We start from the raw sequence: 13,012 nt of genomic DNA on the forward strand, positions 1-13,012 counted from the left end.
TCCTTAAAGAACGTTCTGAATGCAGGATTTTTACCTGCGAGTATTTTTCATGCTCTGTCCTGTTACTTTCACTTTAGTAAAGGCTTTAAATACTGTTTCCGTCACAAGCGACGACAGGCTACGTTGACAAATTGAAAGCACAGTTTGGACGCATGTGAACAAAAATAACCTTCAGGAACAAACAGCTGATATAGTTTCACTGGAAGAAGTACTGAGATCTTTTACTCTTTATTCTACTTTAAAACTGCAAAAGCTTTATCATCCAAATATACTCAAGCACTCATAATGCAACATGGCCCATTTTCAGAATAATGTTTGTTATTTAATGTTTATTATATTATCACATAGTTAGTTAGTGATACAGGTCTTATCTAAACCTGCAATAATAGTAATAATAATAATCTTAACAATAATAATAGAGAAGGAAGAGGAGGAGGAGAAGAAGGAGAAGAGGAGGAAGAGGAAGAAGAAGAAGAAGAAAAGGAGGAAGAAGAAGAGGAAGAAGAAGAGGAAGAAGAAGAGGAAGAAGAAGAGGAAGAAAAAGAAGAAGAAGAGGAAGAAAAAGAAGAAGAAGAAGTAGAAGAAGAGGATGAAGAAAAGGAAGTAGCCGAAATCAGCTACCTCAAGTCTGTACTTAGTTACTCTCCACCAGTGATTGCGCTGCTGTTTACCTTCAGCCGAACCAGCAAGTGAAGGACAGGAAAGGAGGAGAAATGAGCACAAAGAAGAGGAGTGGTGAAGACGAGGAAATACATATGAAGCAGGCGGGATTACTCCGCCATTCATCACCTCCTGGTTTTACTCCAAACACTATCATCTATTTCAGAACTCCCCAGCCAATCAGACAGCCTCGGGCCGACACCAGAAGAGTCTCCACATCGCTCAGTGGTGACGAGGAAAGTCTTTGATGCCTTCTTTTCTCCACTCTGCCCATCCCTCTGCCAAAAGTGCTGCGTTTTCCCTGTGATCTGATAGCAGGTAATTGGCCTAAACTGCATCTAATTTGCCACAAAGAGCGATAATCATGAGGTCGGTTCATCACATGTTCAGCCTCAGAGCCTCCAGCCTTCTCCAGGGAGGAGCTTTAATTGTCCTGCCGATGATTTCACCGAAAACAAGACAAAACAAAGCGAGTGAAGAGCGGCAAGAATGTGAGAAGCTTCAGACTGTTTATCTAAGAGCTGAAAAATTAACCGAGGATTGTTTAAAGCTGTGAAACACACAAGAAGGAGTTCAACCTTTCTCTGTAATCCAAGATCACACCAGGTTCAGGAAGATCCTCCTGCTCTCTGATCACCAAGTCACATAAAATCTCCCAGCAGCAGCTCATCACACCGTCGCATAAAGCATGAAGAACGCAGAATCTTCCCTCCACCAAATGAAGCGAGAGTAAAAACACATGGCGAGCAGTTCGAGCTGGTCCACCTCCCAGTCTAATTTCAGAGTTTCCACTCGGGTTTTAATCTGGAGCCACCTGCTCATTATAAAATTATAATCCTGTTAGCAGGGAGTGGCAGCTCAGACCGCCTCGCAGCTCGCTGCCTGGACGAGCACCAAACTGGTCAGGACCGACAGGGCTGAGCGGCTGTTCTGGGATCAGTGTTACTGTCTGTCTCACTGTGAAGGGAGAGCTGATTTGAGTTCAGCACTCAATTTTCCCATTTAAACACCAAAAGTCTGGACTAAAACATAAATAAACCGAATCAGTGATTTACAAACAAACCATAGCCCATGTAGTAACATCCTTGATACAGTCATGTGTTCACAAAGTGGTGAACCTCACTCCATCCTCACTGTGAACCACTGAGCCTTTCCTGGATGCTCCTTTCATACCCAATCATGATACTATCACCTGTTACCAATCAACCTGTTTACCTGTGAAATGTCCCAAACAGGTGTTTTTGGAGCGTTTCCACAACTTTCCCAGTGTTTTGTTGCTGCCTGTCCCAACTTGTTTGAAACATGCTGCTTCATCAAATTCAGAATAAGCAGATATTTACAAAAATCAATGAAGCTGATGAGGTCAAACTATAAATATATTGTCTTTGTGCTGTTTTCAGTTTAGTATATGCATGTATAAAAAGGATTAGCACATTCTCACATTCTGTTTCATTGACGTTTTACACAGCATCACAACTTTTTCGGAATCTGGGTTGTACAGTTTTGTTAATACACCGCCAGGAGAACATCCACACTGTAATATACTGTTGTTTGCTAGGAAATAGCTTCAGCCTCTAAGTAGAAAATTGAATTTTGTGCTATTAAACTTTGGACAGAGCCAATCTGGCTGCTAAGCTAAGATAACCACATCCTGTTCTTGTCTCTCTCTCTCAAAAAAAAAAAAAAAAAACTACAAAAAACCAAACAAATAAAATTTTTGAGTGAGTTTTGTGTGAATGTCAGCCTTCTTTCTGGCTGTTGGGCTGTTCTTGTTTTGGAAGTTGTGGATGAGAAGCAGAATTTTGTCACTATTTAGTCATTTAGTAATAAAATCTGGAGCTCTTCCCACACACACACACACACACACACACACACACACACACACACACACACACACACACACACACACACACACACACACACACACACACACACACACACACACACACACACACACAGCGTGTGTCCCAGTAAACTTGTTAAGTTGTGTGTGTGTGTGTGTTAGCATTTTACAAACATGTCCAGACTGCTCCAGAGCTGTCCACCTCTGATTGATTGATGAAATTCTAGAGAAACTTTATCAGAAATAATTTATTTCTAGAAAAACTTTGAAGATTATTCTGTAAAAAAACCAAACTTTAGCGTTGATTACGGCATGAAATTGAAGGCGTCTTTAAACTGCGTCTTTTGCACGTCTCTCTGAGTCTTTCGGCTCAGATCTTTCCCCCCATCTGCCGTCTGATGGCCTCCTCGCTTCATTATCTGACGGACGCTCATTTACGCTGTCAAGGAAGAAAGGCTGCTCCGTGATGTATGTGACCACATGCTGGACATTTTTTGTGGATGTGTGTATGAGTGTGTGTGTGTGTGTGTGAGGGGGGGTGAGAGGTCAATAAAGGCGACCCCCACAGAGAGCCGGGCCCGGGGGTCCCTGGGGGGCCTGTCACTGAGGTAATGGATGATGTTTTCACTGCAGGGTGAGGGAGCCACAGAACAGCCTTCCTCACACTGCAGGGAAATGAACGTCTGATCACACAAGCCTTCATTTTTAACCAAACCCAGAGAGTTTTAGGTCTGATTAGGTCCTGATACTTTTTCTTCTGGTCTAAGAAACTTAAGAGTTCATGGAAAGTTATCAAAACATCCTCTGACCGAGTTTGACTGGCTCTGACCAGTGTTCCCAAATCTGTGTGTGCGTTTCTGTATTTCAGAAACTGTCGCTGAAGTTGTTTCACGAAAAAATAAAACTGAATTTGTAGTTAAATCTTTGCTTCTGATTCACGCAGGATGAACTGCATTTAATATATATATATTAATATTGTTCCCGCGCATGCAGTGAAGGACTCTGGGCTAGAACCGAACCCTGGTCCCTTCAGTCAGGACTCAGTCTTGATGCATGGTACGCTCTCCACCAGGTGAGGTAACTGGGAGCTCAATTTAAATGCTGCTGTGATTGTGCCTTAAAATGTTTTTCCACAAGGGGACAGAAGAAGCCTGAATCAAAGCGGCAGTGGGACAAAGCTCCTTTAGTTTCTTGTTGTAGCTGATAAAATGTTCATTCCTTATAAATCTGCTGCCTCAGATCGCAGAAATCACAACGTTCCCATGTAAATTTTTTCATCTTTAAGTTTGGAGGCTGAATGCGTAAACACAATCACCACCATGTTTAATGATCTCCATTTGTTCAGTCTGTGGCGCCACTGATTCAGTCGTAATGAGGGAACATATGAATATGTTGACGGACAGAGACGTTGGGACCAGACTGAAGTGATGGTGGATTTCACATCGGCGGCATTTGATGTCTGATGGTGTTATTAGAGCGAGACTTCCTGTATGGTCAGGGGTCTGGTGAGGTGGTGGCGTACATCTCTGGGTGGTGGCAGGCGGCTGAACACGTGTTGGTGCCTGCGGGTCGCCGTGGCCTCGCCATCACCCACATCTGCAGGTCTGTTGCTGTAAACAGCCGCTGATGGATGGATGGAGGTGTCCCGGTGCCCTCTGACCTCTGATGGTTGGAGGGCAGGGGGTGTCGAGGTCAGCGCCGGGGCTTCCTGCTAACTCATCTGTCCCGCTTGGCTCAGGAGGCCCATTCCTCAGCCTGCCGACAGGCAAGCAGGGTAAAGTCCTCCTCTGTAATTGTGGCGCTCGCTTTGAAGTTTGGGACTCTTTTCTGTCGTCTCTTCATGCTAACGGTGGAGGTTGTTTTTTTTTATTTTTTATTTTTTTTTGCTCTGTCGTCGTCGTGCTGAGAAACACTTGGACGTGCAAAGTCTTTCCAGCTGTTTTGATGGAGTCACATGTGTAATTTGTAAGCCAAAGCAGCTCTTTAATGAGTTGGGTGACTGTAAACAAATGTTAGCGTACACAAAGCTCCCCCCACCTGTAAAAAAGTCATTTAAGGAGGCAAATAACATCTGTGAGCGAGAAGGAGCGAAATTACACACTAATTAACATTAACTACATTAATAGGGATGATGATGCCCTCCAGTTGATGTTTGCACTTTTACATGAAACGGTAAATAAAAGCATGAAAGAGCAGGGTGTGTGTGTGTGTGCGTGCGTGTGTGTGCGTGTGTGTGTGGTGTAAACAGCACGTCGGCTTGTGGCTCGGATTTTATGAGCTGTGGCTCAGAGGAGGCTGCTGGATTTTGTGCACGACTTCAGGGGAGGCAGCCATGAAGCCAGAACACCCTGCAACACACACACACACACACACACACACACACACACACACACACACACACACACACACACACACACACACAGGCAGTGTTGCTGCTTTCTGAGACACAAAGATTAAAAATGCAGCAGGAGTAAAATTTTTCTGAATTGGACTTTTTTTCCACATGTTGCTCCTGCAGCTTTTCCATTAGTTCTCTGTGTAACCGTGGTAACCAGGACCAGCAGGATTAAAAGCTGCAACAGAAGCTTAAAGCCGACCAAAGAGTCCAACTGCAGACTTAACAAAAACAGGCTGCCAGTTCAAAAGCATTGTTATGCTTTACTATAAGTGTACATGTGGATACACACGCACACATGCACACATACGCACACACACACACACACACACACACTGGATAAACTGCTGTTTTTTTCTGTCAGCTCTCTTTAATGATATCAGAAATGAACTTAATATGTAAAATGCTATTATTACTGAGAAATGATGGACAAAACAACCAAAATACCACTGAAGTTGAAGAATCAGTGTCATTATTTAATGTGCATATAAAATAATATGTATTATGTCCAACTTGCAGACTCACATTTTGTGCAGATGATTTGTTTGGAAAAGTTTTAGAGTGAGGTGTTTTCTTCATTTTGTTTGAGTTTTGTTGTTATTGTGTTTAACTGTGTTTTAAAGACCCTCATTAAATAAAGGCTCACAGGTTGACATGATGTTTTCTGTCCTAATTGTTTGACTTTTGGACAGTCTGCAGTTGTTATATCAATGTTGAAATTATTCTTTTATGAACAATGAAACTGAGATTTATCATGATTTTATATCAATATTTTCTCCTTTTCTGAATGTTTTGAAAATTTTAAGTTTTCTATAGATTTTTTAAGACATTCCTGTTTTTCGTGGATGGCAGTGTGTGTGTGTGTGTGTGTGTGTGTGTGTGTGTGTGTGTGTGTGTGTGCGTGTGTGTGTGTGGGCCTCTTTACTCTGAGACTGTTGCGTCAAACTGCCTCCATGTTGTTTCATCATTTTCTCTGCTCTGTGTTCTGATTCCTGGATTAAATGCATTGCTGCCCTTCACACAACCTTAACCTCCAACAGTTAGCATGTTCCCTACCTCCCTCCCTCTCTCAGGTACCAGTGTTTCCTCCCCCTCCCATCGTTCTTCTCACCTCCCATCTGCTGCAGAACTCGCTGTCCTCCAGTCCTGGCAGCGGCCCTGACCCCCGCCGAGCAGGGACCGATTTAGCCTCTCCATGTTTGGAGGCAGGCAGGGGGAGATGGGAGGAAAAGCTGGTGGTGGTGGGGGGGGGGGGGGGGTGTTTGGTTGTTCTGCCGATCTCAGCCAAACCTATGAGTCAGTCACGACTGGGATTTTCAGCACGAAGCCGGTCCTCCCACTTTTACTGGACTATTCATTTCAGCTTCACACTCATAAAAAATTATATTTCCCTTTAGGTTCTTATGTTCTCACTATTAGAATGATTAGAAATTGATTTATTTATTTTTCGCTGATAAAAAGAAAGATATTAATATGAAGCTTGGTGGGAATAACCTTTGTTCTAATCCTTTGGACACAACCCAGCAGACAAACCTGTGCTTTTAAAGTTACACCATAATCCTAATGAGCATCCTGATGGTTTTAACCCATCTCTGTGTGTGTGTGTGTGTGTGTGTGTGTGTGTGTGTGTGTGTGTGTGTTCGTGTTCTTACAGAAAGAAAAAGAAATGTGCTTTTATCAGAGGTTTGTTGTGTTTCTTTCTTCTTGATGGCTTCCAAAGGTTGTAAGAAGTTAACAAAATAGCTGCTTATGTGTTTTATTGCTAATGATAAACTATTAGAACCTATGCACAGTCCAGGAGTTTACCTTTGAGCCCTAGAAGTTGAAAATGTTTGTTGCTGCATTTTTGCATGCATTTTTTTTTTTTTTTGGCAAACCCAGATTTTACAGAAGCAGAAGAAAAGAAGAAGATGTAATCTTTGCGACACTGTGCAGCAAACTGTCAAACACTGAATAAACTAGTTCTACGTAAACAAAGCCCATTTTGCACAAAAACAGAATTTTTGATGAGCGATTGAAAGGTTAAGCTGCACCAAGCATCATTTTTATTTTAACGCGGGCAACTAACAGTAAAATGTTTTTCATTTTGTCAAAGTCACTATTAACTATTATCACTGGATTAAGTCACAAATCACAAATTCAAATCAATCAAAATCTCAGACTGGGCTAAGCAGGACAAGCTAACAGTAACAATCAGTTACGAAACAGAACAACCTAACCCTAACACACTAAAATACAACACAAAGAATCTGAAGTGAATCTAGAGTTAGTTCACTTCACAGTTGTGCTCTCCTCCCATCAGAACATCTCTGAAGAGCCCTAAACAGCCCACAGGTGAAATACCTGGACCACAGCATAGTTCAAAGGTCAATAAGACAGACTGAGAACGTCCCAAGGTTGGGAGGAGGTCAACACAACTTCAAAGCAGATTAGGGGCAGCAGGGTGGATGAGTGGACAGAAATACCACCACAGAAGTGAAAGGTCACAGGTTCAGTCCTCCAAAATGCTCATGAGCGTTACTAATGATGACCATTCTACACATTCTATTCTAATATGTTAGCATGAAACTGTGACTTAGTTGTCTAAAAGTTATCACACAGCATAATAAAGTGATGGTGTACAGTGTTCATATAAAGAGTTAGCATGAAACCTATTGTCATTCAATACATACATATCTTAAAGGTCAGCACTGAGCTAAACCTGGTGTAAGATAGTTAGCAAGGTAGTTAGCACTGTCGGAAAGTTAGCATGGCCAACCATCACTCGACCTAGTTTATGATTAAGTGTTATCACAACCATCCACCTTCATGTCCCAAATAAATCCAGTTAGTAAGTGTTGTATGCTAACCAATGTGTGTGTGTGTGTGTGTGTGCGCGCGCACTAAAACTTAGTATGCCAAAGTATGTAGAGCATGCTACAGAGTTAGCATACACTGTGTTAAGTAGAATTACTAGTTAGTAACGATTACCATAGACTGTGTATTCTAACATGTTAGCATGGAACTTGCTATACTATGTACATGTAAAAGTTTGCATATCACACAGCATAATAAAGCGATGGTATATTTGCATCGATCTTAAATCGGTGTAAGATAACTAGCGTTAAGCCTGCTGTTTGAACGTTAGCATGGTCAACCATCACTCAACCTAGTTTATGATTCAGTGCTAATATGAAGCAGACTATTAGTCTTGCTAACTGTCTTGCTTCAAGACAAATGTCTTCCAATGAGGAAGGTCAAGTGCATCTACGATGTGAATGAAAATAAAAATGATGTTGCCTTGCGCACATTTCAAAAATGGTAAAAAGAATGGTGTTTTCAAAGTAGACAGAGGAAAACAAAGACTTCTGAGAAGATGTCTGTGTAGCGGACCAACAACTAGGAGAGAGTACTGACCACCATAACAGCCCGAATCACTTCTGTACACAACACTTGAAGTACCATACGACTCAACATGTCAAAATGCTAGCACGGCACTGAACAGTGCACACACTGATAATCTGGACCACATCACTCAGTACTGTCTCAATATTTTGAGTAGCTGAACCCCTGAAGCAGTGAATGTGAAAGACTCAGGTGGATGCACTTACTGTCAGGTGCTGAAAAAGCCAGGCTCTCAGGATGTTGGTGGCCACTTTGGGGAAGATGCCCCTTTTTTTGTTGTGCAGTTTGTCTTTGTCCGAGTCGTCGTCGTCCCCTGTGCTGGGAGACGCCATGCCGTTATCCAGGCAGTCACCTGATCAGCACATGGAGAAGAAGAGAGAAACTTGATTTCATAGTCCTGACGAGAAACAACCATTTCCAAACAGATCAGTCTAGTTGGTACATATCAGACCAACTTCAACAGTTTCTAAAGGAGGTTTTGAGAAGACCGAAATCTATAGCGACCATATTTTAAAACGGGACCATTACGTATACCACATGTTCATGTATGGGCTTACGCATGCACCATTGCCATTTTGATCAGGACGAGGGACAATTATTTCAGCATTTAGCACAGCTACCAAGCGCACCTTTCAACACCATGGATGCCATGAATGCAGGATTTTTGTTGCTGGTACGTTACAAAGGAAGCGGTGACAGCATGACAGCTAACCGTTTTGCTATAGCTAGCTTGCTATAGCTAATTGCTATAGCCTATGATGCTATGACTCGTTGGCTAACGACAGCCATGACAACGACACATTAATTGACTGATTGACACACAGACCAAAACACAATTCAGTGTTGACTTGAGACGTGTGGTGCATTGTTTATGTTCAGGGTTAGATAATCATGGTGGAACAGAACATGGTAAATGTATTTGTAAGCTCTGAAGTTTAAGTTTAATATGATTTTAATTGTGGTGAATCCTGTGATATTTTGGTGTTGTACAGCTGTTTGTCTGGACTCGGGACACCCAGCTTGAAACCAGGACAATCCTGGAACTAGGTAATAAAGGGTAAAGAAATTATGTTAACCTTTAAGTTTTATTTGTTGGAATTCTTCGACACAAAAACAGAAGAAGGACTCACTAAACTTAACACAACACAGAGCACACTTGCCAAACGCAGCCTGCCAGCTAACGTTAGCACATTTTACACAGTGCATACGAGGCCTCTCTTAAAGGCACCTAGAAAACACATGCCTTTGCTCATGTACTTTCCCTACACTGATTTTCCCAGTTGATGAGTGCATTCAAACTAGTGACCCTGCAGTCATGCTGGCCTGCCCTGCTTTGTAACCCTCTCTGTGCCCCACCATCCCCCCGCAGGTTTTGGATCATGGCACATAATGCAGCATTTCAACTGAAAACCACTAAAAGCTGCCGGGCCGGTGTTTTTACTGCACTTTCTCTGCCTGTTTAATGAGGCTCATTTTCTCCTCAGTGTTTTTAACAGCGCCGGGCCAAGGTTAGGGCGACAGTCCCCAGCAGCCTGCAGAAGGAGCTCCAGGCTCCAGGTCCTGCCGCCCTGCCCAGAGTCAGCGGAGGACGAAGGCCTCGCTAAGCCTGAACAGAGGCGGGATTTTGCCGTGCAGCAGAGCCTGAAAAGGTGGAAATAATCATAAAAATGATGCGTAACTCCATAAACAAGCTCTCAGCCTCATTAGGCTGAACCGCAAGCTCCCAGAGGCTGATTTACACCCCTCCACCCGCACTCCCTGTCTCCTCTCTCCCCTTAGAGAGCTGAGGAAAGAGCGGCCCGACTGAACCTGCTAATGGTTTGTGACAACTCGGCTTCACAACAACCTGTGAACTGAAGGAGAGGAGGTGGAAGTATGTGGGTGATGACAAGGAGGAAGAAAATGGAGATGTGGAGGAGCTTTACTTTGTGGTCGCAGCCGTAATTATGAAAAGATGCTGCAGCATCGGCCTCGTGTGAAGACATGACGAGCTGAGACTCAATAGGCAGCGGATGAACAAGTTATGAGGAGTCTGATTTTCACTATAAACACAACCAGCCAACAACGATCACATTCATGTCACCGCCACAGAACTCATGTATTTATTAAAATGCTTCCCACATTTTAAATTTCTAAGACTGCAACACTGACTTTGTCTAGTAGAAGAAGAAGCAGGTACATCAAGGTGTGTTCCAAAAATCTGTTGTTACAGGTTCTGTTTTTAAAAAAATCTTCTTTTTTCAACAACAAAGTTCCGCTTTGTTGTTTTTTATTTTTTCCAAAATGTCTGCTCAAATTTTTTAATGCAAACACTGAAAATGTGCAAAACAAAAAAGAGATGGGTGGAAATGTAAGTATAACTAAAATGGCTTTAGGAGGCAGAAGCAGTATTTAAAAACACAGCAGTATCTCGAAGCATTAACTCCAGTAAAAATGCCCTCTGCGATTTCAAGAAATCACTTAAGCAATGCCTTCTATTTTCAGCCAATGGGAGTGAACGTTAAGGATTGTTGATTGGCTGCGTCACATTCATGGTGTGACGATGCAACTGTAGCTTCATGTGAGCGCCTTTTTGTTGTAAATCAAGAAACTGAGCAACTATTTCTCCTCAAGACACTCTGCTACTCAGGAAATCATGTGTGATTCCACCAGAGCTTGTTGAACGTGCGTTAAACGTGCCAGTAAAATGTGTCACAGTGTGCCAAGTGTTTTTCCAACAGTCCTCGAGTTCTGTGTTGTTGCACACGATGAATCTCTCTCTGCTCTACACATGTGAGATAAAGAAAAAACACACACGGCAGCCCGCTCGTGCTGCCTGCCTCCTCCATCGCTGCGCTTTTTAAGAACTGTTTGTGCAAAATTTTATTATCCGTGGTCTGTTGGAAGAACGCTCACTGGAGAGTGAGAGAAGGAGCGAGTCTTTATTTTCCACTATGGACCATTTCCCCTCTCTGCTGGCGATGGTGGGAGGGGTCAGATAAATAAAAGCCAATCCAGCGCTCTAATAAAGGTGACCTCACTGCTGAGGTCAGTCCTGGAATAAAAACACTGAGATAGACGAAGGATGAAACTGAAGTTATCCTGCTGTGAGATTTTAAAAACATACAGCAGGCTGGAATGACTAAATACACTATATGGCTAAAAGTGTGTGGACACCGGAACAATGCAGCCATATTTGAAATCCTACACTCCTCCGGTTTCAGGGCCATCAGAGGTCCAACACTGATGTTGGGGATCAGGTCTGGCTCACAGTGCACATTCCAGATCATCCCAAAGGTGCTGGATGCAGGTAAGGTCAGGTTGTTCCGCACCAAACTGGGAAACCCATTTCTTTATGGCTCTGACTTTGAATGTTGGCACAAACTGCTGACACAAAGCTAAACAATCATTGCATGCTGTGGCATTAAGATTTCCCTTGAATTGGAACTAACCAGAAAAAACAGAACCAAACCAAAAGTATATGGACGTTCATGGATCTTTTGGCCACAGTGTACCACAACATTCACTCAGGAACCTCAGCAGCTGAAGAAGACTTCCAGCAAAGGCGTGAAATCAAAGTTCTGGATATTTCTGAAAGCTTCGTCGTTTAATCATGAACAAAACACTGCACCCGCTGCTGAATTGCTTCTTGTTGAATAAGCTAGGAAAACGGCATCACAATTCCAGCCCTGAACATACAGACATGGGTTTAATATTGATCGCCTCATCTCACTCTCAGAAAGAAAGCAAACAAGTGTCTCTCTTCACTTCACATTCACCGACGGGGAAGGCCCATTCAAAGTGACAGTATTATGGTCTTTTATGCTGAGGACATGTTTCTCTGTTTATGTTCTCCAGGACGGCAAATTAACACCGAGTGCTGGCCAAATATGCTGCAGAGTTTGGCTGTGGTTTCTGTGTTAGCCTACAGTTAGCAGATGTCATTTGAAGTCCTGCTGAACTGAGGTTTTTCAGTAACGTCAAAGAAATCTCTTATTAACCACATTTGGCTCCATCGCAGAGGTCAACCGGGGAGCTGGCTGTGTATAAGTGATGTTTAAATCTCTACCAGCCAACAGAGAGTGAGCCGAAGCAGCTTGTGGTCTGGCTGCTGATGCATCCAGGCAGAGCGAACCGTCTGATAAAGCAGATTTGTTTCCAAATGGAGGTGTGATGCAGTTTGTTTTTAGCCCCATGGTCCCGAGCTGGAGCGAGTAAAGGAAGATTCCTAGACGGGATCTCGCTCCGGTAGTTTTCGTTATCCCCGACACAAGTAACCACGGCTTCGTATCCGAGGCAAACTGGGCTCCATAAGCATGAGAAACATGAGAATCAGACAATTTCACCAAATGAACTCACATACTGTAAGTGAAAGCAAAACTCTGTACTATGACATAAACTACGGTTGTCCAATGCTTTTAAAATCGTATATATCTGGAAATAGTACTTCTGCACTAATGGACTCCTGTAATGAACAGTCTGGTCAATCATTTTTAACGATCATCGTTTTCACTTCCAAATTGTTTCAAATTATACAAGAAAACTGCGGACAAACTGCCATTTGACCATAAAAACACTAAGACCCTACAGAGTGGCTCTAGGCTGAACTTGGAGCTAAATGCTAACATGCTTTTGTTGTTCTGCATGTTTCGTGGTGCTCAATAAAAAGTCAGGGAAACGCCACTAGGGCTAATTTCCTGCAGACTATGAACGTCTGTACAAAAGTTTGCCTCAATCTGTCAAGTTGTTGT

The 13,012-nt window shown here is 42.9% G+C and overlaps 1 protein-coding gene across 1 annotated transcript in view; it reads right to left on the reverse strand.

Annotated features, from left to right (window-relative positions):
• meis1a (Meis homeobox 1 a) overlaps positions 1-13,012 on the reverse strand; it is a 42,973-nt gene that overhangs the window by 15,127 nt on the left and 14,834 nt on the right. Inside the window, exon 8 of the mRNA XM_041932990.1 lies at positions 8,489-8,634. Coding sequence (XP_041788924.1) covers positions 8,489-8,634 — 146 coding nt within the window. The remainder of the gene's footprint in view (positions 1-8,488; positions 8,635-13,012) is intronic.

Source organism: Chelmon rostratus, chromosome 3 (assembly GCF_017976325.1).
Source record: "Chelmon rostratus isolate fCheRos1 chromosome 3, fCheRos1.pri, whole genome shotgun sequence".
Lineage (NCBI taxonomy): Eukaryota > Metazoa > Chordata > Actinopteri > Chaetodontiformes > Chaetodontidae > Chelmon > Chelmon rostratus.